Source organism: Sander vitreus, chromosome 23 (assembly GCF_031162955.1).
Source record: "Sander vitreus isolate 19-12246 chromosome 23, sanVit1, whole genome shotgun sequence".
NCBI lineage: Eukaryota > Metazoa > Chordata > Actinopteri > Perciformes > Percidae > Sander > Sander vitreus.
Window position 1 is genome coordinate 5,796,010 of NC_135877.1, and position 25,273 is coordinate 5,821,282.

Genomic DNA, 25,273 nt, shown 5'->3' on the forward strand with positions numbered 1-25,273 from the left:
TCAATACAGTATTGCCACGGAAAATATCGCGATACTATGCTGTATCGATTTTTTTCCCCCACCCCTACATTTAACACAATCAGTTACATTTATATCAGCTCACAAAAAGCAACTAAAATATGATTTTACAATTTTATTACTGTGCTCTTTCAGACATTTAAATGAAAAACCAACTATTTAAACAGAAAGGCGCATCTTAAAGATGCTATGTATCGATATTTTCACTCTGCATCGCTGATATTGGATCGTTGATCATTGAATCGATATATTGATCCAGATCAATGTATCGTTACACCCCTACCCTTCATTATGTATTTCTTTGCACAATTCATATGGTTTACAATTTACAAAAAACACTTGACTTGTATATAGACATTTTATTTCTGTTGTTTCTAGGTATGGGTATTTGATACAGACCGAAATAACCCGGTACCAAACTTCTCCAGTCAAACGATGTCTGCATTTGATTCTTTTTGTACCCAGATCTAAAAAAAATGTTGATTTGTATAGTTTTGTTCGCAGCCAATCAGCGATTTAATGCGACGTGTAATTGGCCAACCACAGCAGCAGTAAATTGTGGAGTTTTCGCAACTGAATACTTCCATTCATGTAATGATGGGTATCAAATGGAGTAGAAAAGAAAAAAAGTATCAAATGTACTCTATTGGTACTGGTATCATCATTTTTTAAACGATTCCCAGCCCTATTGGTCACTGGTGCTTTTTATATATATTCGTATCTTTTGTTTGTCCAGCTTTGTAATCCTTGTTCTTAGCCGTTACGTCTATTTTTGTGTAAGTACATTGAGAGCAATGCAAAAACCAGTCAAATTCCTTTTATGTGCACACATACTTGGCTAATAAAGTGATTCTGATTTGACTAAAGAAAGATAGCAAGATATCTGATAAGCAAGATGTTAATATTTTGGGGAAAAAAAACGTCGCACGATGCAGTGCACAGGAATCAGGTGCATTTGAGTGCATTCTCGTACTGTGGTAACCTGTTCATTACTGCTAGCAGAATGTATTTTTGGGGGCTTTTTTAATGCTTTATTACAGTAGGGAGTGGTAGTATGGAGATGACACGAAATGCAGGAGAGAAAGATGCAACAAAAGGTCCCCGGCTGGAGTCAAATCCCTAGGCCAAGGGGGCACCCTGGCAGCTGTACTTATGATTAATTTTTCCTCTGTTACATAAATGTCTTGCAGTTGCATGATTAGTACCAGGTCTTGGTGACCCCTTTGACTGTTTACCAGTGTTATGAAAAGCTAAAGGTAATCTAGAATTAGAGCTTTGTCCTTTTTACTGTGTTAACGTGCAGGTTCAGAGCACCAAATGTTATTATATACAGTAAAATGTGAGACAAGTTTGGCGACTTTCATATTCTCACATTCCCCCTCCAACGCCTTTGCACCACTTAATTGAATCATCCTGCTCAGACACAGTGGTTGGCGAAGAGGTGTAATCCATCACTGTTGGAAAATAGACTCGGCCAGCTCGTTCCTGTGAGTGCAGCTTCGCTTAGATTTTTCAAAGAGACTTTTACTTAACAGTCACATCAGGATGCATCAGCTGACTGCCCTGAGTAAAGGGCGGCTGATGTCAGAACTGTTTTTGTGTCAGGTCCATCTGTTTTTGTGGTTTCATTTTTGTTTTTCTGGACTCAGGCCAGATGCAGTTAGAAGATAGGTAAGATAAAGAGTAGGACACTGTATGTGGCCACAGTGACCACATGGGGAGAAAATGTTACATACATACATTTATTATGTACATCAAAATGTGTATTGTATTTTTTAAGCTCTTTTAAATGCATTTTAATGCATTTCCACTCTGATTTATGCTGCTCTCAAACAGAAAGTGATTTCAAAATCAATTTCAAGTGTATAGTTTCCCCATTTTAGGCCAAAGAAATCTCCTAAATAAATGTCCTTTTCATATGGAAATTCTGTTCTCTAATAAGCTCTCAAAAATCACATTGAAACAACAGGTGATCCTTTGGTTTGTATGTGTTTGCGGTGGTTTGCCAAGGGCGAATTAGATTAGAAGCCGCCGCAGTGTGATGTTAATGAAGCCATTATTGATGCTACAAGCGCACAGTCGACTCCATTTTTCACTCTTTCCCCTTTTGCTCGCTTTCATTCATTTCTCTCATCAGGCTTTCCTCCTTTGTGCTAACATGAATGTAATCATCAAATACACTGAATTATTTTATATATTATTATTATAGATGGTAGTGTGAATAACAGTGTAATCTCACACACGCATCACCCTGGGAAACAAGGCTCTAAATGAACTTTTGTGTTGTGATTCTTCCTGTTATTTTCTGTCTATATTTGTTTTTCATCCAGGTCTTTGTTTTTTTTTTTGTCTCCTAATGAATGTTATATTTGTGAAGTTTCTTCTTTCTTTTTGCTCTTTTTCCCTCCTTTCTTCTTTCTTAAGTCAACTTTCACCATCCGCTGATTACACAGACATAAAAGAGAATAGCAAGCTGCATGTGGTCAGGTCAGCCTGGTCCGGCCATGATTGTTGCTTTATAATATATTGCTCTAGTATTTGTCATTCCTGTCAGTACAGTTTGGCACAATAAAAGTCTCTGATCATGTGCCATAAACTCAATTTATCATTTCCATTACTTGCATATTCAAATCAGTTTCTTATTTCCAAAATGTATTTTCTTTTCGTTTGAAGGCAGAATGAGTAGGATTTGTCGGTTGCGGTTTTTAACATTCAAAGTTGACCCCTCCTCCCCGGCTCAGCGAGGGTTACGGTACGCTTGCCAGCGGGTGAAAGCCAACCCCAGGTTCACTCTCGTTTTGGAACAAGATTTTTCCGCTTTGCGTTTTGCTATATTTGTAGTTCTTCGGTGCTGTTTCCTCCATATTCGTATCTTCCACTTGGTTGCGTGCTCTGGTACCTGGTTGCTACCTCTTTTTTTAAATTTTTTTTATAAAGGTTCACGCCCAGAAACGTCCCAAACACAGCAAAATAAGAAAATACAGGCAGAGGGCAAGGGCTCTGCAGATACAGACACCGCCACCCATTTCTAGTGGGTCATAAGTCTTGATTGAGATGGATTCTTTTTTTATATATAAATGTCTATACATTGAGTTTTAGGAAATCCTATTCATTGTGCTTTTAAGGAAGGACTATTAAGTTATTCCCCAGGTCAAGTATGAGCTTCCATAACTATTAGCCACCAAGCCATGCGTCAATGCTTCTAAACATTGTTTTGGGCTTTTTAAAAATCCAGTCTGTTTTTTTAGCTCTTTGTTCAACCATTCAGCACTGAAAGAAAGAAAAGAAAGAAAGAAAATATATATATAATAGAAATACCATGCTTTAATATCATAGTAATTATGTAATTTGCCACTAGTCCATCTACATGAAACTGCTATTTAACTACACTGAACTGAAATCCATATGAATTTCGGCCCTAATGCTGACCTTCTAGGTGTATGCTATCGCACGTGCACTGATTTCGCCAATGTTGTAATCCGGCTGCTGTATACGGTAAACAATAGGATTATACTGTGTTCATCTGTGCCACATGGATAGACCTAATGCAGTGGCTATGGTGGTAATTGTCCATGACCTAAATCCGACTTTACACAGGGCTTTCATTTTCTTGGACGATAGGTGTTTGGTTTTTCTGTGCGCAGTGAAAGATCAGAGAAGAAAGAATGTTTTGTGTTGAGTGCCGGTCCCCTTCATGATGAGTTCTAAGTATTGTATATCTGTATTATGCGACCCCGGTTCCTTCCTCCTCTCCTCTATATAGAGGGTAGCTCACCAACAGGCTTTGTCAAATGATATATGTTGTGCCTGTCTGTGCCACGTGTGACCCCGCTGATCACATGAAATATGCCATCTGGTTGTGTTTTAAGTGCTTTACAGTATCACTGCACAGTGATACTGTAAAGCACTTAAAACATATATAATCCCGTGCATATAGGGTAGGGCTGAACGATTTTTGAAAATAGTCTAATTGCAATTTTTTTCAAAAATATTGCGATTGCGATTCAATATGCGATTATTTTTTAAGCTCTTTGACTTCTGTATTATTCAACAAAGACAAGCAATAAATCATTGTATAGTATGAACAACACAAGATTAGATAGATTAAACAAACTGTTCTTTCCTGGAGGCCAGGCCTGTATGTGATGATGAAATTAGGTGATGCATGAATTTATATGAATATCATCTTTTATTTAACTACTTCAGTCCCAGTAGTATACTGAGCACTGACCAAGCCTGGTGTAAACATTCATATGAAAGTCAGAAACTAATCACACAAACTAAAGTGCAGATGCAGAAATATAAAAACAAATGTGGCTTTATCACACTTAGTAGTATTTACATTTAATTATCATTTACTGTAATAAGCATATGTAAACATGTGGATTGCACTTTTTAAACACTGTCTTTGAACTTTACTAAGACAGTTAAATAAGTAAAAATATAGTATATACAGCGGTGTATTTTTTTTACAGCGCACATAGAGGAGCTGCCTCCAGCCCCTCCCTCCCCTCATGAAGTTGCGTACCGCGTGCATGACAGCGTCAACATTGCACTCACACTCAGAGACAGAGAGGCTATCGTTACGTTAGCAGTAGCATGCTGCTGCTGGTCTTGCCCTGGGATTAACTGTACTAATAAAACTGTTGCAACAACGCAGCCACGCTGCTGTGAAAGCTCCCCGAATGTCATTTATCAGTCTGGTTGTTACCCTTCCCCTTGGCAGTCTCCTCCACTCCATATCTTTATAATGGAGCTAGCTAACAGGAGCTAACCGCTAATCAGAGCTAATCATTGCTAACCGAGCCTTCAGTTCTGCGTGCCTGTATCCATTAACTGCATGTATGGACTCGAGCCCGAATAAAACCCTTCATTTTATTAAAATGGCTGTAAATGTTTTAAACTACAACTCAGAGTTGTTTGAATGACAGAAATCTGCTCAAGGTACGGCGTAGCATTAGCGTGCTAAGTTGATGCTTTCTCTGCGGGTGCAGACTGATTTGCTCTTGCGAGTCACGTGACCAAATCGCAGCCTTTGCGGTTAAGAAATCGCGTCTTAACATATCGCGATATTATCGCAAATGCAATTAATCGTTCAGCCCTAATATAGGGTTCATTTCTGGCTGCAAAAACGCTTACTGTAAGTATATTTCTATGTTAAACATTAAACACGTTTATAATAAGGCTGTCAGCATTAACGCGTTAATCGTGACGCGATTAAGGGTAGAGCATAATGCGTTAATTTTTTTAATTGTATTAATTGTATTAATCGCATGCCGCCATTTATTCATTTATTTTCACTTCACTCTGCTTTGCGTCATGCCTAACAGGGTACTATTTTGCCGTACTTCCTTGTAACACATCCTGCTGTTGCAGGAATAGCAACGTGGATTTCGGTGCCTCATTCTGGTGCCACTGATATGCCTGCACTTCTCTCTGATGCTCTGAAACAGACGTTACAGGCAACGGAAACATTGCTGCACGTGACGCTAGTTAACACTACACTCAGCAGCAGCTAACGTTAGCCTACCGCTAGCTAGTAGCTGGATTAAACACGGTTAAAATGCTGACAGCTAACGCTAAACGGTGTAAAGTTTGTCTGTATTTCACTGTAGAGGATTCAACACCGGGATGTAACAATCTGCAGCTGCCGTTGTCGGAAAAACACAGACGGTGCGTTCAGTGAAACTGGTAATTTACAGCGTGGTGCATTCAAACTTGTTAAATTCAAATGTGTGACTAGATTAAATATATAATAAACAAATACAAATCTTAAAATCAAGTTCATAAAGTCGCTTTATTTGCATTCATTTGATTCCCAATCAAGATACACTGGTAAGAATTGCTTTCCATTGTTAATATGGACTTAAAAACAGTTCTGAAAATCAAAATAATAGAATTTTAATCATGTGATAAAACATGCGATTAATCGCGATTAACTATAGAAATTCAACGATTAATCGAGATTAAGAACATTTGATCGTTTGACAGCCCTAGTTTATAAGTATGTGTCACCTTAATGGGAATTCAATCTTGGCAGGGTAAGTGTGTTAATGTTGGGATTCAACTTTCCCACCAGCAAGTAACACTTGATAATGTTACTGACATAAATACACTATGCTTTATTATAGAGATACAGTGGATTCTCTGTTATCAGTTACTGTATTGGCCATCACAAAGAGTATTGACTCATTCCTGTTAGCAGAAGGATGAAGAGTAAAAGAAAACAGGAGTAATAAAGTGAAAACTGAAAGAGACTTAAGTAGAAATAGCATGAGGAAGAGAGAGTTGGGGCATCTACAGGTGCTGGTCATATAATTAGAGTATCATGAAAAAGTTGATTTATTTCAGTAATTCCATTCAAAAAGTGAAACTTGTATAATGTATACATTCATTCCACACAGACTGATATCTTTCAAGTGTTTATTTCTTTTAATTGTGATGATTATAACTGACAACTAATGAAAACCCCAAATTCAGTATCTCAGAAAATTTGAATATTACTTAAGACCAATACAAAAAAGGATTTTTAGAAATGTTGGCCAACTGAAAAGTATGAACATGAAAAGTATGAGCATGTACAGCACTCAATACTTAGTTGGGGCTCCTTTTGCCTGAATTACTGCAGCAATGCGGCGTGGCATGGAGTCGATCAGTCTGTGGCACTGCTCAGGCGTTAGGAGAGCCCAGGTTGCTCTGATAGTGGCCTTCAGCTCTTCTGCATTGTTGGGTCTGGCGCATCGCATCTTCCTCTTCACAATACCCCATAGATTTTCTATAGGGTTAAGGTAAGGTGAGTTTGCTGGCCAATTAAGAACAGGGATACCATGGTCCTTAAACCAGGTACTGGTAGCTTTGGCACTGTGTGCAGGTGCCAAGTCCTGTTGGAAAATGAAATCTGCATCTCCATAAAGTTGGTCAGCAGCAGGACGCATGAAGTGCTCTAAAACTTCCTGGTAGACGGCTGCATTGACCCTGGACCTCAGAAAACACAGTGGACCAACACCAGCAGATGACATGGCACCCCCAAACCATCACTGACTGTGGAAACTTTACACTGGACTTCAAGCAACGTGGATTCTGTGCCTCTCCTCTCTTCCTCCAGACTCTGGGACCTTGATTTCTAAAGGAAATGCAAAATGTACTTTCATCAGAGAACATAACTTTGGACCACTCAGCAGCAGTCCAGTCCTTTTTGTCTTTAGCCCAGGTGAGACGCTTCTGACGCTGTGTCTTGTTCAGGAGTGGCTTGACACAAGGAATGCGACAGCTGAAACCCATGTCTTGCATACGTCTGTGCGTGGTGGTTCTTGAAGCACTGACTCCAGCTGCAGTCCACTCTTTGTGAATCTCCCCCACATTTTTTAATGGGTTTTGTTTCACAATCCTCTCCAGGGTGCGGTTATCCCTATTGCTTGTACTCTTTTCCTTCTCTTTGCCTCTCTATTAATGTGCTTGGACACAGAGCTCTGTGAACAGCCAGCCTCTTTAGCAATGACCTTTTGTGTCTTGCCCTCCTTGTGCGAGGTGTCAATGGTCGTCTTTTGGACAGCTGTCAAGTCAGCAGTCTTCCCCATGATTGTGTAGCCTCCAGAACTAGACTGAGAGACCATTTAAAGGCCTTTGCAGGTGTTTTGAGTTAATTAGCTGATTAGAGTGTGGCACCAGGTGTCTTCAATATTGAACCTTGTCACAATATTCTAATTTTCTGAGATACTGAATTTGGGGTTTTCATTAGTTAGTCAGTTCTAATCATCAAAAAGTAATAAACACTTGAAAGATATCAGTCTGTGTGGAATGAATACAAGTTTCACTTTTTGAATAGAATTACTGAAATAAATCAATCCTCATCCTCTTCTGGATCATCCAAATGCTCTCTAGCAAACTCCAGACGGGCCTGGACATGTACTGGCACTGCAGGATTTGAGTCCCTGGCAGCGTAGTGTGTTACTGATGGTAGCCTTTGTTACTTTGGTCCCAGCTCTCTGCAGGTCATTCACTAGGTCCCCCCGTGTGGTTCTGGGATTTTTGCTCACCGTTCTTGTGATCATTTTGACCCCACAGGGTGAGATCTTGCGTGGAGACCCAGATCGAGGGAGATTATTAGTGGTCTTGTATGTCTTCCATTTTCTTATAATTTCTCCCACAGTTGATTTCTTCACACCAAGCTGCTTACCTATTGTAGATTCAGTCTTCCCAGCCTGGTGCAGGTCTACAATTTTGTTTCTGGTGTCCTTTGACAGCTCTTTGGTCTTGGCCATAGTGGAGTTTGGAGTGTGACTTTTTGAGGTTGTGGACAGGTGTCTTTTATACTGATAACAAGTTCAAACAGGTGCCATTAATACAGGTAACGAGTGGAGGACAGAGGAGCCTCTTAAAGAAGAAGTTACAGGTCTGTGAGAGCCAGAAATCTTGCTTGTTTGTAGGTGACCAAATACTTATTTTCCCGAGGAATTTGCAAATAAATTCATTAAAAATCCTACAATGTGATTTTCTGGATTTTTTTGTTCTCATTTTGTCTCTCATAGTTGAAGTGTACCTATGATGAAAATTACATCTCATCTTTTTAAGTAGGACAACTTGCACAATTGGTGGCTGACTAAATACTTTTTTGCCCCACTGTAGCTGTGCGTGCATGCGTACGTGTGTGTGCGTTGACAAAAATGATGTTAATGCTGCAGCAGTTCCCCTCTGCACCCTGTAAAGTCATCTACTGTATGGTGATAACCAATGATGTTGGGTGTGTGTGTGTGTGTGTGTGTGTGTGTGTGTGTGTGTTTCTATTAGCAAGACCCAAAGGTTGGTGTTCTGTTTCTGCTACGATTCAGAAACCTGTGTGTGCTGCACACAAATCATTTTCCACCTTTGACAATTTAGGTCTTTGTGGCTGTTGAGGGAATCAAGTCACTTATGTGCAGCAGCAGCTGAAAAAATGCCCAAAGCTGTACACAGACAACCAAACCAGTGACCTCATGTATGACAGTGTTGGCGCATTTGACTTTTCCTCTCTGATGTGTCCCCTGAATGACAGGAAACGCCTGTCACTCAGCATATGTCACACAGCGGCTGGACATTGTTTCACTCGTCAGTCTGTGCATTTGTGTTGATTTTTGGTAATGCAAAATGACACTAATCACCTTCATCTCATTCTCTCAGCTGTAGTTGTGGCAGCAGAGCCGATGGTCCGAGGCCTGAGGAAACTCCCCGAAGATATCGACTGGTCCTACTCAGGTCTGTATGAGCCGTTTCTTATTCTTCTGATTTTCTTTTGAAATTGTAAAAGATATTCGTGTGTGTGTGTGTGTGGGGGGGACATTAGCAGTTTGCCAGTTTCGACGCACTTCTTTCGACATTTTGAGCTACCGCGGAAATGTCAGAGCACGTCACGTGACGTTTCTGAACGAATCACGAGATTGCGCATTTTGAGTTAAATCCCCCCCTTTTTACTTTCACGATTGGTTGCTGATAAAAAGGAAATGACCATATTTGGATCCGACAGCATTGTACAGGAGAGAGAGAGCTTTTCAACGGTATATGTGATGACAGGGTGCAGACAGCGATCGCGGAGCAGCGGGATGATTTAGAACGCCAACTTTTGTTGAATTTAGGAGAAATCTACCGACGTAAGCAGGCAAAGTGTAGTAAAATAAAGACCTAAATGTGTATTTCGGACTTTATTTCACCACAAGTCTGAAAGAAGACATGTTATTGAAAACAAATCTCCCGAAATCTCAAAATTGACCAGTGAAGAAAAAAACCCGATGTTTTTGCCTGCCGTGTCTCGCCTTAATAATAAAGGAGCAATTAAACATAAGCGTATTCTGCTAATGTTTTATTGCTCCTTTATTATTAATAAACAAAATAAAAGCAATAAGGTCTGTACACTTACAAACACACAGGAACTGTTTCTCTTAAGTTCTTGGACGACTCAAACTCTATCGTTCCACCATCAATCGGGTACAAGAAATTTCTGTTGGAAAGCCTCAAACATCGAGTCGCTCTCTGCCTACCTTTCGAAATCACACAGACACTTCCTGAAACAGAGAGTAGAAACATGAGCGTTCCATCAGATTGGTAAATGTCAGTCTGAATATCACATGAATCTTGTCTGTTAACATCTCCCGCGAGACGTCCTGAATCGGCCTCGGACCATATGGTTAGATGGCATCAGCTAACTCAGCACGAAGCCCCCCGCTGGGCTAAGCTGTGCTCAACAGAAACAAAGCGTGGACACAGACAGACCGTAATGGGTCCCGGAGGGAGAGATTAGCTTCTTAATGGTCAGGGGGAAGCAGGAGGAGCGATCACGCTCAACAGGTCATCAGTGGGCTAAATGCAGAGCTAATAAACTTCTTAACCTGCACCCCGAATGGACTGCTGGTGATACTTGACACATGCCTTTGTTTTGTTTGTGTGATTAACAATTTTTTATTTTTATATAACAGAATCCATACATACAAGAAACATGAACATGTAACTGGCATGACTGCAAATTGGATTATTGATGTTACTAATAAAAAAAAAACCACGATTTTCCTCTGTGAATATTTCTCGGAAGTAATCGATGACTTGTTGGGACATTTTGGAGCAGTCATGAACAGTTTATCTGGGAGGACAGTTGGCTGTTTGGATCTGTTCTTTGAAGCCCTACTGTACCTCTCAGCGGCTTAAAAGGGACGCTTGCAAAGACACACAGATACCCGACGCTGTGTTCTAGAGCCAAAATGAAAAAAAAAAAGAAGGAAATTATGTCTGAGTTGCAGAGCCAGCATTCGCTTATTTCTTTTTTTTTTTTTTAATTTTCTTTAATTTACCAGCAAGTCTTTAACTGGAGATGAATCGTCATCATAGTGTAGTTTTTTTTTTTTCGTGCAAGTGACGACTACAAGCCAAAATAAATACCCTAGTACACGCTTCCTCAGCTAACACTTCCACGTTCTTGGAAATTGAGTAAAACGACTAAATATATTATTTAATGAAACCGATAATGAAATGCAAAAACCCAAACAGAATCCAAATATTGTAACATTACCACATTAACTTCTGAATTGCTTATCGTGGGTCTGAACATCCAGCGAAATACACCTCGCAAACAGCGTTTTAATATGAAACCTGAGCCATGTTTTAATGGACTAATATTAATGCAATGAATCAAGCCCGATTCTCACACACGCGCTGCAAGTCCACCCGTGAGGTTTTTTTAATCCGACTTGTGTCTACTCATATTAGTCAGAGCAGCATGAATATCAATAGATGCACATGTATTTTCATCTTGCAGATTGTTTTCTTTCCCGCCGTCAAATCTTTACAATCAATTCCCAGGCACGTATACCCTGTTTGACAGTGTAATAGTTTTTTTCTTTTTTTTTCTTCTTTTTTTTAAAAATCTGCTATACACTGAAATGGCCATGAATGATGAAAAGTCTGCAATAGAAATGAAATGGAGACACCCTTTCCCTTTTCTTCTTCCTCACTACATTTTGCTCTCTCTCTTGATCTTTCTTTCTTTCCTGCCTACTCCATACTTGTCATTTTCCTCTCTGTTGGGTTTTGAAGTCCCTCATCACAACTGAAGGCGTCTCAGTTCATTTGGTGCGTACACAGTCTTGTTTTTTCGGTCCAGCTCTGCTTCTTGCCTTGTGCTGTGCGCTGAGTCGTGAGTAAAAGCATTAACATGCGAAAGAAACGCACTTCATTGTGAGGCACTGTGCACAGTTTTCTGGTTGGGTCAGAGGTAGGGGAGGGGGGGACAAAGGGAAATAAAGGGAAATAAAAGAAAGAGGGTGGGAGGGGGGCAGGAGAGTGAGAGTGAGTAACTTAGAGTAGGGTTGAAGAAAAAGAAGAACTCAGCTGAAAGGAGGAGGGAAGGAAAGTTTAAAATTAGGCTACATCAAAATCCCTTTGTGTCAAACCATTGTTATTTAGTTAGATTTTTAGTTCACATTTCTTAGTAACTAAAACTTGATGACATACATACATACATACATACATACATTTTTAGCTTAATTAGGGCTTACCAGTTCAGGCTCCACAACTAGCTTGTCAGTTCTCTGCTGTCATTCACGCTGAGGCTAATTATTTCAAATCCCAGATTATCAGCGTTATACTCAAAACATTTTTGTGAGAATTCAGTAGGCGCGTGTCGATTGGTGATCAGCTTGTATATTGACGGATGATCGGCGATTTTTTTTTTTTCCTAAGCCGATATTAAGGCGTAGTTAACAGAATTAAGATGTCATACAAAACAATCTCTAGAACCTGCGCACTGCTGTGCATTTAGACATGTTTTACACTATCAGCAACACAGAGGCGTCGTCAACCGGTAATGAGGCAAAAGCATTAGAAAAAGTCCAAATTCATATTTGTGAATATGAGCTGCTCTGTCCTGCAACACGTCTTTTTTGGGGATGGGTTAACAATGTGAATGCTGGAGCAGACTGAATGTGGACAGATGACGAAATAAGACAAAACATTTCTTCTGCCTTTTTATTTTACGAATGACTCTCCATTTTCAGCTGTAGCACTTCCAACCTCCTCTCACATCAGTTGCTCTCATGTGCATACGGTTTATTTCCACAATGGAAAAACAGTTTTCTATCTAATACCTCTTACACTTTGACTGAGAGGGAGGACCCAATCTGTAGAAGTGTTGGCTCTGTGCCATCTGTTGAGTGTATGACTGTGTGGTGACTCTTTGGCCACTTGTGGGCAGCGCAACAGGTTGTCAACACAGCATTGACATGCCATTATAAAGTGGTTTTGGTGAATATGCTAGCACAGAGCAACAATCTGAATATGTGAGTTCAATAGTCTTCGTTTTAGTTTCCACCAAATCCTGAGGGGAAACATCTGTCTCTGTTTGGCGTTTAGTGCTGGGCTGGTACTGTAAAATGGGTTTATCTTAGCTTTTTTTTGTTGCTAAAAACCACTGCCTTCTGTGCCACAAATTAATGAAAGCGGTGAGAGTGAACCAAAACAAAAATGTTGGGCTGTAAAACCAAAAGAATGAGCTGAAAGACTCTAAAACGCTGTGTATAGCTGAGGGGAACTGGAGACTGAAAATCTTCTACGGGTTTGTCACTACAAGCGACCCCTTTCACATTATTCAGTCATTTCATCCATTGTTAATATATAAAAAATATTACAGCAGCTTTAAAAATATTTAAATCTGAAGTTTTTTGAGTATGTTGGATTGAGTTTGCTTTTAAATCATATTAAACATTGTGTCAGAATGTTGCTGATAATCTATCTAGATAGCAGAAAAGAGATTTATTTTACTCCCCTTATTTATATTTTCAGTTAGTCAATGTTATAGGTCCAACCAGTGCCAGCTTGGTTTCTTTCTTTAAAGGTTTTTAACTCAGTCTAAATGAAAATCTTGGTAGCTTTTTTTATTTTTATTTTGTTTGGGGGCATTTTTAGGCCTTTATTGACAGGACAGCTGGAGAAATGAAAGGGGAGAGAGAGGGGGGCAATGACATGCAGCAAAGGGCCGCAGGTCGGAGTCGAACACAGGCCGCTGCGTCGAGGATTAAACCTCTATATGTGGGCGCCCGCTCTACCTACTGAGCTATCCATTTATTTAAATTTTCATAACACGTGACATACAGCACAATCCATGGTGAACAAAGCACAGTGTGTCACCTCCCTTCCCCAACAAAAAGTAGTTAATTTAGGGCAAGACCAAAACATGTGAGAATGGTTGGCAGGAGACTGGTTACACCTGTAACAGGCGTCCTGGACAGTGGAGTATATTTTGGACAATTTTGCGTTTGTATAGTGGACTTTATGAAGGGCCTTGCATTGGATTAAGCCATGACGAGCACATATGGAGGAAAAGTGAACCATAGCCAGTGCAAGGTCCATATTCAGATCGCTCTCCCATGCAGCCTTTGTCAAAGTGCGAGGGCTCGCCGAGGTCGAGCATAATGAATCATACAGTACAGGAACACATTTCCTTCGGTTGGGTCTGTCGCCAGGAGGGAATCGGTCAGGGTTTCGGGGGGGGGGGGGCGGTTTGGAAAGTGAATGTCTTCTTGACAAAGTCCCTAATCTGGAAAGAGCGAAAGAGGTGTGACTTTGGCAAACCATAAAGGGAAGCGAGCTCTGTGAGGGACGCAAATATGCCATCTTTGTATAGGTCTTTGACGCAGACAACACCATTATTGTGCCAGGCCTTGAATGCAAGGTCTGAGCTTGAAGGTGTAAAAACATGGTTTTTAAGCAGTGGGGTCAAGACACAAGGGCCTTGTAAGCCAAAGTTTTTCCTAATTTGAATCCAGATCTTGAGCGAGAGAGATACAATCGGGCATGCGCCCACAGACGTCAAGGGCAGAGGGAGCTGAGAGCAGAGGACCGAACACAGCGAAAGGCGCGACCCCGCCTTTTCCAAATGTACCCAGACGGGTAGCGAGGCACAGTCGTCGCTCATCCAGTACAGGAGCTTTTGCAAGTTAGTTGCCCAGTAGTATCGCCTAAAATTAGGGAGCGCCAGACCCCCCTCAGCCTTCGGAGACTGTAATATCACTTTTCGGATCCTAGCAGGTTTGCTGCCCCGTAGACATTTAGATATTGCCCTGTCCATCAAAATGATTCAACGATAAGTACAGGGATGTGCTGGAAAAGATGAAGGAATTTGGGGAGGAGGACAACCATCTTAATCAAATTCATCCGGCCCAAGAGGGAGAGTGGTAAGACCGACCAGTGGTCAAAATATCTTGGTAGCTTTTTAAAGGGATTTAGAAGTTTTAACATTAAACCTGCAGGTACACTGTGTATGTTTGTGCATGAAAGCATCCCCGCTCCTCCTCCTCCATGTTGTCCTCGTCATTCCTCTCTGCTTTGTCTCCAAGGGGTCCTCCTGCCTGGAAGACCCCCCCCCCAGGGCCCCATCTGTTATGTGTGTGTTTGTGTACAATTGTGCGCTCTGATAACCCAGAGTTTCCTCTTCCAGGCAAATGCAATGGGACGTGGTACATTTTTCAAAGGGTACTGTTCAAATAGCACAACAAAACTACACGTTCTTATAGAAATATTACAGTGATATACTGCTGCGACTTGCTTTATGAATTGTATTGAAACAGCATTATATGTCTATATAAACAGAACTGAGTGGAAGCTGAAATATCTTATTAGATTCTGCATAGAAGATAAAGCAGCGGCAGCAGCAAAAGGCAAACCCAATGTTAAAGACTGAAAATGTTGAATTCATTACTGTTTAAGTTGAGTACTTTTTAATCCGTTGTGTTTTTTCTGTATCGCCGACTCTGCCTCCCTCTCCTCTCTGTCTCTTCTCTCTTCTCTCCAACTAAGTCTTACCCAGGGGCGATGCAAGCTTCAGTATTCTCCTGGTGCTTTGGCTGGGGAATACACACACACACACACACACACACACACACACACCAACTCACTCACTCACTCACAACACAGATTTTAAAATACGTTCATAACATCCTATCCTTTAACCATGTCTCTGATCTAAATGATCTGTTTGGAAAGAGAAGTGGGAGGTGTTCACATTAAGAATAAGATCACACTCTTAGTTAAATAGTGCAGTAGTTTCCAAGAAAACTTCATCATACCTTCATTGGTAAAGCAGAATCATTTAGACTAATACCGACAGCATGAGCGGCTGTGTGACGGCTCCATCTTACCAAACCCCAGAAGAATTCTTCATGTCAAATCAAATGTATCATTTATAATGATGGCAATGCTAATGCCGGATCAGTATGCTGGTGTGAACAGATCAAAATCGCCTTACATTCATACATACGCCGGTATGTAAACATTAAAAATAAGGATAAGGTTGTGTGTCCAGACCAACATTAGCACTGCATGTGAAAGAAAAAACACACAGCTGCCTCATTCATTTCAAAGAGACCACTGTGTTGATGCTGTGTGAGTGCCAATGCAGAGGGGCTCCAACAAAATAATGCAGCATTGTCCAGCAATGATTTGAATCTTTGTGGAGGACTCAGGGCACGTATTTTAAGGTTTAGGGGTCCTCCCTCAGGAAAATGTGAAATATATATGCAATTTCACATCAATTTGGACCGTTATTATGCCCATATCTGTGTCTAAAACGTTGAAAAAGCTAGAGCAGATAATAAATAAATAACACTCAGAAAGCTTAAAGACAAAACTTGTTAAAGAAGTCCACTGGGGACCGACTACAATCATTAGATCTGAGGAAAGTCTTTTAGTTAGTTTTGATACTCAAATTGATTTTCCATTCATTCAGTTTAGGTGCTGCCCAAAGTGGCTTGGGTGCTGCACCTAAACATTATAATGGTGGGGGAAACCCTGTGCAGGTTCCTGGTAGATTACATTACATGTCATTTTTACATTACATTACATTGTAACGTGAACATACCTGATTCTTTTGTTTACCTCACGATCGTTGAAACTGAGGATAAAAGATGCAGAGAGTTGTTAAATCCCGTCTCATAGTATTACAGTCCTCGCCTTGCCATGTTTGATAAGCTTTCAGTAACCAATCCATGGGTTTCATGGAGCTGGCCTTTCTGGATCATGTTTTATCTTCTCAGCGGTAAAGCTAAATGCCCCCCTTTTTTTTTCTTCTTTTTTTTTTTTGACGCGGTGCTATTTTCGATATGAAGATGCTGCTAAAGTCCGTTTGTCATCTATGTGATGAAAGGACTGACACCAACACTGTATGCATACAGTATGAAAAGTAATTACATGCAATTAGAATAATCCTGACAGTGATAACATCAAATCATTTTAGAGACGTGAAACAAAATGTAGACCACAAAGCTGCAGTTTTTTTTAAGATTCTTTTTTTGGGCATTTTCGGCCTTTATTTTGACAGGACAGCAGAAGACATGAAGGGGGAGAGAGAGTTGGGGAATGACATGCAGCAAAGGGCCGCAGGGCAGAGTCGAACCCGGGCCCGCTTTATCGAGTAGTAAACCTCTATATATGGGCGCCCGCTCTACCAACTGAGCTATCCGGGCGCCCAGTAATCAATCTTTTTATATTAACGATTGCTCAAATGATTTAATGTAAAAAGGTGTGGCTCTCAGTGTTTTGGTTCACTTACGGCTCTCATGAACGTTGGTTCCAGCAACAGCAGGCAGCTGTTTTTTTATTTTATTTATAGCAAATAGTCTCTAATAAACCTACTGTATGCTATCTACCCAGCAAACAGCAGAACATTTCAATTAACACAGTACTTTACAGAGCAATCACGTGTTTATTAAGCTGGTATCCACTCCAAGCACTACAGTTAAACTCCATGTCTTCTCTTTTCTGGCATTGTCTTTATAAAAAACGATCTGTGATGCCGTATTATGTTTTTCCACCTCCAAGATGAATGGGGTGTCTTTTGGGTAAATTGACTGGATAATCTCGCTGTTTCATTTCCTGCCCGGCTGTCCGCACGGCCCATGGCTCGCATGAAAATAGACCTGGCGTCTTTAGCATCTTTTGTGGAGCGGAGAGCTTCTTTGCGTACGCTTCTGGGACACGCTGTGGCGCGGCCGGTGGATTATCAGGCATTGACTTGAATGGCTGCGATTGCTCGCGGGGGTTGTTTTTATTATCACAATTTTAATTAGAGGCTTACAGTGTCCCCTGAGCTGTTTAGAGGCTTTTCAACGATGATAAAACGGGAACACTGAAGCCTTGATCCCAGTTTTCTGTCTCCCAACCAGCTAGCTGTTGGTCTTCTCTCATCTCACGTGTCTGTTGTCTCTTTTTCTGTGTACATCATGGTGTACATGCATTTTTTTACCCACCACCCACTGTGTTCTCCAACTGCTCTCTTAGTCACCAAATACTAGATGCTGGCTTCTCTTCTGCTCCAGTTGTTGCTCTGCCTGTGTGGCTGCTCCATGAGCCTTGTGGGAGACATGAGGTAATGATGCAGAGGTGCGTTTGTGTGTTCCTTTATTCACAAAAAAACGCAATCTCTGTCCCCCATTTGCTTTCCTTGTTTTTTGCTTGCACCAGTATGTAGCCGGGTTAATGAGTTCAGTGGCTGCAATGTCTGCACTTTGGCGACCCAACACGGCCAAGAGAGGTAACTGTGTGAACTGTCTAATCTGTGTTCCACGACAGTCACAGGTTGGCAGATTGGGCTGTAAATAATACAAACATGTACTCATCGGCAGGAGTAATCTCATTGGCTAAGGTTTTTTGTATTTTCTAGTAGTTAACCTTCACTCTGTACGTTCAGATAAACAGTAAATTGGTTCCGAGAGCCAGCCTGCCTTTGTTTAATATTTAACCAGACCTCCTTTTCATATTCACACGTCTAGACGGAGCCGTCAAAGATCACATGAGGAGCATACGGGGACTCTGATTCATACCCCGAGTTTTTTTTCTGTTTGAATAATTTGACAGGTCTGATTGTCAGATACGCTGGCTGCTGATGTGTGTGACACTCCATCATCATTAACAGTGTGTGTGTGTGTGTGTAGCCCTTTCTCTGCCATTCATAATAGATTGATTTAGTATCTTAGATCATGTCGGCCTTAGGCTCACTCCTTTATGTCAGTCAGACAGAGTGTGTTTGTGTGTGTGTGTGTGTGTGTGTGTGTGCGCGCCCATGAATGCATTCATATGGCTATAGACATTGATTCTGCAGAATAAAAATGACGAAGTCTCTTCTCACACAAAGGAACAATTCTTCATTCTCTGCTCAGGCTTCTGCTCTGTTGTAGTCAGAGTTTTACTGCAAACTAAGATACTGATTGAAACGCATGGCACCGGCCACCGCAGAACAAATCCTCTCTCCGAGTAAATCTACTATTGAATATTGAGGTTTGAGAGAATAGGGAGATCTGTTGCATCCAGACATATATATGTGTATGTTGTATACAGTATATACTGTATACATATCGTCCAAAATTATTTGCACTCTCAAAAGACCTTTTTTAAACATCATACATTTTGACTCGTCATAGCAGGAAAAACACAGGTGTTACTGATAACTTTTGCAGTGGCTGCATTCCATTTGGGTGCACCAGTATCCATACCACAGAGCCAGCAAGCACAATGCCAGAGCCCTGGGACAGGGACAACTAAATGGCATGGAGCTTTAATTAGGATTGTTAATTACATGTGTGCCTTTTCTGCTGTGACATGTCTGCTGTGGAAAAAAAAAAAAAAAGGTCTGTTCTAGATGCTGCTGGATGCTTCCTTATTTGTGTTTACAGTGCTTCAACTAATTAGTGCTTTAATTGATTCATTGATTGAGGATTTATTAAGCAGGACTTAGACTTGGCTGATTTGGTACTATGCCCTTTTTTTTTTAATGTCATTATGAATTGAACATCTTTGGGCTTTTGGATTGTAGATTTGGGAATTTCGGTCATTCTATATACTAAATGATTGATCAGTTAATTGACAAAGAATTAATAGATGAATGGACAATGCAACTAATCAGTTATTCTAAACGAATGTACGTGTCTTAATTACATGTAGAACCTTTTAGGAAATAGAGGGCCCTCTTTGCATGAAAGGAGCTTACACCATTCAGCTGCTTGGTGTTTCTCCTCCCAGCCAGAGCCAAGAGAACTGCAGTGGGTTAACCTTTGCCAGCAGCCGTTTTTTTGCTTTTAATATTTGATACATATTCAGCTATTTTTGCCAGCAGTGTAGTGATGCAAACAGGGAGTAGACAGCCCCCCCCCAAAAAAGTCAAACCCTACATTATTCAATTTAATAATCCTGCATGTTTTCTGAACAGTTAGCTCGCTCAGCAGTGCAGAACCTTTTCACAGAGGGTGAAACCAGCTCTGTGTGTGTGTGTGTGTGTGTGTGTGTGTGTGTGTGTGTGTGTGTGTGTGTGAAACGTGCGTGCGCGCGTGCACGCACGTTTCTGTGCTTGCTTGCGTGCGTGCGTGCGTGTGTGCGCACCATCCAAGGGAGCCTAATTGGTGTTAGCGTAGGCACTAGGCAGGAAGAGAGAGACAGTTTCACTTTCACTCTCCTTCTTGTGTCCTCTCTCTGTCCTCCTCCTCTTGTGTCCAAACACCTATCCCCCTCCTTTTGTATCTCCTCTTCAGTCTTTTCTTTATCACCTCTTCTCTGCTCCTCGTTGCACTCTTACCGTACATTTCTTCCCCTGCTGCTGTATCTCCTTTCTTCTCTTTGTCCTCGATGCAATCTCTCGTCTCGTCTCACCTCCCCTCCCTCGAGGACTGAGGGGTGTGAGCTGAAATGATCAGGGTGTTGTGGTAGAAAGCATCAGGTGTAAATGGTTTCTGTCCTGACCGCTTTAACAGCCGACTGGTCTTTGAGCTCCTGCAGAACACCCGAGTTCCATCAAAAACTTTACAGACATCTCTACTCTGTCTTTTGCGGTGTCACAGCTTTAGTTCATAGATTAAAACGACATAAATGTACTTTTTTTTTTAAACAAATCATATTGTCAAATGTGTTTATTTTCATCTTGAGCACTTTACAACTGAGCATACATTCATTCCCAGACGGCTGAACATAATACAGAATACAGAAATAACTTGAATTTATATTTTACGGCTTGTGATATTATCTTTTCTGTTTGTTAAAATTAGTTTTAACATTCAGATTCAGAGGGAGACGGAAAAAGGACAACAGCAACGAGCAAAATGTAATACTGTTTATAATTCATAAAAATTGCAGACTCTCTGCTTTTAAAAGTCTCCAATGTGGATTCTACTGGCAGCATCAGCATACTTTATTCTGGGAATACTGTTAAAGCAAGTGGAACTCAGAGATATGAAATGTAATTTCCATGTTTAATCATCTGAATGTTACTCCTTGACTGAATGCGAGCGCATGTGTGTGTTTATGGTTTTAAATGAAGACAGGAAAGCCTAGCTTTAGGGGATTTTATTTTTTTTTTTATTCCTTTCTTCCACCTGTCGGCTACTTGTTGCCATGGTAGCGTTATGTCAGAAGAGTAACTCGGTGTTTGTGTGTGTGTGTGTGTTATGATGCTGACGGATGCGGCTGCAGGGGCCAGATGTGGTCATTGACACATCAACAAACCCTCTGTCAGAAGATCGCAGAAAAATGGCAGAAAATGGCAATTTGATTTTCCCCAAATCGTTGAGCCCTAACAGGAGGCTGTAGAGAGTGTCTAAGGGCACTTTCACTTCTGTAGTTTGGTAGAATCGGTGGATTCGAGGGGTGAAGTTGCAACATTGTTGCATTTTTCATTTGGTTCGGTTAGCGTTTTGTCACTTATATGTCACTAATATTTGGTGTCACTTTGTCAAGCGCACCAAATATTGTAAACATAAGTCACACAGTCGAAACAGTCCCTAGTCTACTGGACAGAATATCCGAGTGAAACTAGCCGACACTTCCTGGTCTCAGAAATAATAGAGCAACACCAAATTGTGAACATCTTGGGTTTTTTGGTTTTGCTTTTAATGTTTCTAATATTTTAGAAGAAGGCCAACAATATGAGCAGCTGACAAGACAGCGATTGAAGGAGACAATATGACGATGATTGGTAAGGTCATAATAAATTATCGATTTGAAAGTTATCATCCCTGTCATATATAAGTCTGCAAGTTGTGTGCAAGGCAGAATTCATTTGAATTGCAGGCTAGTAAATGCACTTTGGTTTTTGGTTCACTTCCTATATTTGGGTCAGAGACCCTCATTTTCAAGCGGACCAGAGTTTGTATGTTTGGTCCGCACCAGGGTACGAATGAGCTTTCGCACCACCCCAAACAAATCGGACTATCTGACGAATCGCTCCAGGGTTCGGTTAAAACAGCCCAGGTTTGAAAGCACCCTTAGTGGCTTAGAAAAATAATCCTAACTACAATCCTACTGGAGTCTTTTATGTGCACATTTGGACTGTAATCCATGAATCAGAACGGTTTGGTTGTTGTGTGAATAACCTTTAACAAGCTATAATGTTGAAGTTGTGTCGTTTTTATTTTCACACCTCACAGAAAGTCAAACAGCAGACTGAATGTTACTACAACTGTGTCCAGAAGCTAGGCGGAACTCAGTGAATTTACCTGACATTTTCACCATATAGTAATCCTCTATCTATCTGGACAGGTTCAACTGTAGCTGCCAGACCAGGCAGCGATACAACTGAGATGTAATTGATTTAGTTGAACTTGGGCTAAACAAGCTCTCTCTCTCTCTCTCTCTCTCTCTCTTTCTCTCACACACACACTCACACACACACACACACACACACACACACACACACACACACACACACACAAAGAAAGGAATGTAAAGCTAATACCTGTTAAGTCATGTGTGACCAGTTACAGTTCAACCATCTGCTCTGACCTCATTAGACCCATTGTCTTTGCTGTATACTGTGAAGCACACACACACACATCCTATTAACAAAGGATGTGTAAACTGGATAAGAAACGTCCAATGAAGCATTTCCATTATCCAGTAAGTCCTTAGTCTGCACAGATAAAGTGTGATTTATTTTCTTCCCATCTTTACAAAATGTGGCATTAAGTGAGACAGAATGATGCTTGTGCATCAAAGTAAAACTCAGCTGCACTATAAAAAGTATAATGGTATAATAGTATGATATGCATTGACTTTTTCTTAATATATTGAGCAATATACATAGTTATTCCCCCCTGAAATCAAACCAAATTCTTAATTATATTGCTGAGTAGTATACCCTAATCTTTATTTCTGGTATGATCTCTAATACACATTGCATTCTTTCAGTTTTCCAATGTTCTCTACTATGATTTTAACTGAGAATTATTAGTCAGCATAATAAATGCAGGTGAGGCAGGTTTACTCTCTGTACCTGGAGGAAATGACTGAAGGGGAAGAGCGGATGAATGCATGCGCAGTAGTGGAAAAACACATTTGCTCATGCAAAGACAAGGAGCTGTTCATGCTTGCCCACAAATATATATATATATATATATATATATATATATATATATATATATATATATATATATATATATATATATATATATATATACTGCTTTACACACACACATGCACACACTGCATGTCAATAAATGTAAAGGTACTGTAAGTATGTACTCAGAAAATAGAAAGTGAATGAATACAATCATACATGTGTGTAGATGTGAATGCAGATAGTGTGACATGCAGTCATGAATAAATTCAGACATTAGTAGATTCAGACATGCGCACATAAATAAATAATGTACAGCAATTTTCAAGGCAGAGCTAGTGATATTTAGCATATGATTTGTGCTAAATTGATGTGCTCTTTTTTTTGGAGGTGCATGATTGTCTGCAATTTTTGCTTGTCCTGATGCTGCTGTTCATATTCTTTTACATTATTCATGTGAAAAGCACAGCCTTGTTAAAACACACAAATACATGCACACACACCACATCAATAAGTTTAAACAGAATTCATGCTGTGCACACCCCTCCCCCCCCAAAAAAAAGAGCAATTCAACAAACAACACAGAATGTGAGACATGCACTCATGCATGATCCAACACACACACACACACACACACACACACACACACACAGAGTTCTATGATAAAACATGACCTGAGGCCAACCAGGTCATGTTTGACCATCTGCTCTCGTTGCTGGACTCATTTAACAGTTGCCCCACTGATTGTAAACAGCAATTTTACACACACTTCTTAATTTATTGCGCAGGTGTAGTAAAGGCGCTAGGTGAACCATTTCAACATCCATGAGTCATTACAGCATTTAAGTCATTTTAAGGGTTATTGGTAGACTCTTTCACTCTCAGATTTTTACATGGCAAAGCAAGAGGGGGCTGTTTCTCCAGCTCAACACAGCTGAGCTTCCCGATTTTCTGTTGACAGCAGAGGAAAAAGGAAAAAGATTTTACAACGAGCTTTCAGGGAGTTTGACATTTTCAGATCAGCAGTCCTTGAACATATTTGTCCCTTCATTTATTCCCCTCTCTCTCTCTCTCTCTCTCTCTCTCTCTCTCTCTCTCTCTCTCTCTCTCAAATACAGGTGCCCTGAACCAGCACAACTGGGGAAAGAAGTACCCGCCCTGTAACAGTGCCCGGCAGTCTCCTGTGGACATCGACGAGACATTCACCCAGGTCCGGCTGCAGTACCAGAATCTACAGCTAGAAGGCTGGGACGAACTGACCGCAGAGTCCAGCACCGTCCACAACAACGGGAAGGCTGGTAAGTTGATGTTCCTCCATTCCTCTTTATGTGCCTTTCCTGCAGACCCTGGTTTTCTTATTTGAGAAATAAAGTCTTAATCCACAGGAATTCCAAGCATAATTTGGCCATGACCAAAAACTTTACCCCAAGTTGAACTTTTTTACATGTCTAGTTCAAGCTGTGGAAGCCATGTTTGTCATGTCACCCTGCAGGAAATGAAACCCCAAGCTACTTCACGTATTGAAAAATTAGTGACATGTAGGATTTATCTTTTTCCTTTCAATCCCAGACAAGCTGCTTCACAAAGCAGCAGCCAGAGGAGAAAGACACAGTGTAGTAGATTTAATCTAAGGAAGTGATTTTGACATTATTCCGGTTCTGTATAACACAACATCTTAATCCCTAGATGTGGAAAGAAGCTTTACTTTCCAGAAGCAGACAAAAAATGAGTCACAACTCAGAGGGTAATGAGAGAAGTAAGTAGTGAGGATTAAAAGGAGAAAGAGTCAGACAATGAAAGAGAAGGACAGAGAGACCAAGGAATTGAGAGAAAGGCAACCAGAGGGACAGCAGTACCGACATATCCTGTGGAGAAAGAAGGACAATCGGTGTCAAGACGTAGAGATGGAAATGAGCAACAGAAAAGCAGCAACAAAAGAGCCAGAGGAAAAAATGAGAGAGCAGGGGAGAGAAATGAGGACGATGTGAAGAAACAGTGAGAGGAAAAGCAGTGTGTGGAGTGATGTCTGGCCAGATAAACAAATGAAAAGGTGTCTGAGCTATCATCACCACGTGTGTGTGTGTGTGTGTGTGTGTGTGTGTGTGTGTGTGTGTCCTCTATACATGAATGGTCTTAAAATCAATCTCGTTCTCTGTGAAATCAGAGAGGAAATTGCGTATTAAAACAGACATTTCATAGCTGTCATGATATTATGGGAGTAACATATGGCCTGCACAGCCTCGCCAAACTTTTATACAGTATAAGAAGGATCATCACACAATTTACACCGTTGAATAATCACCCGGATCTTTTGGTCCCCTTACCTCTATGGAGAGTTTTAGCATCTTTCAGCATTGTTTTGCTTTTGTGGCCTGCAACTTTTTACTGTTTTGGTTCTTGTTTTGGAGTCTCACGGCTCTCATTTGC

At 40.7% G+C, this 25,273-nt stretch overlaps 1 protein-coding gene across 2 annotated transcripts in view; it reads left to right on the forward strand.

Annotated features, from left to right (window-relative positions):
* The window catches only part of ptprz1b (protein tyrosine phosphatase receptor type Z1b), an 81,327-nt gene that overhangs the window by 26,496 nt on the left and 29,558 nt on the right, over positions 1–25,273 (forward strand). For both annotated transcript variants that reach the window (XM_078281387.1, XM_078281385.1), the window contains exons 2-3: positions 9,175–9,249; positions 23,965–24,144. In XM_078281387.1, the coding sequence (XP_078137513.1) occupies positions 9,198–9,249; positions 23,965–24,144 (232 nt within the window). In that variant the 5' untranslated portion in view covers positions 9,175–9,197. The remainder of the gene's footprint in view (positions 1–9,174; positions 9,250–23,964; positions 24,145–25,273) is intronic.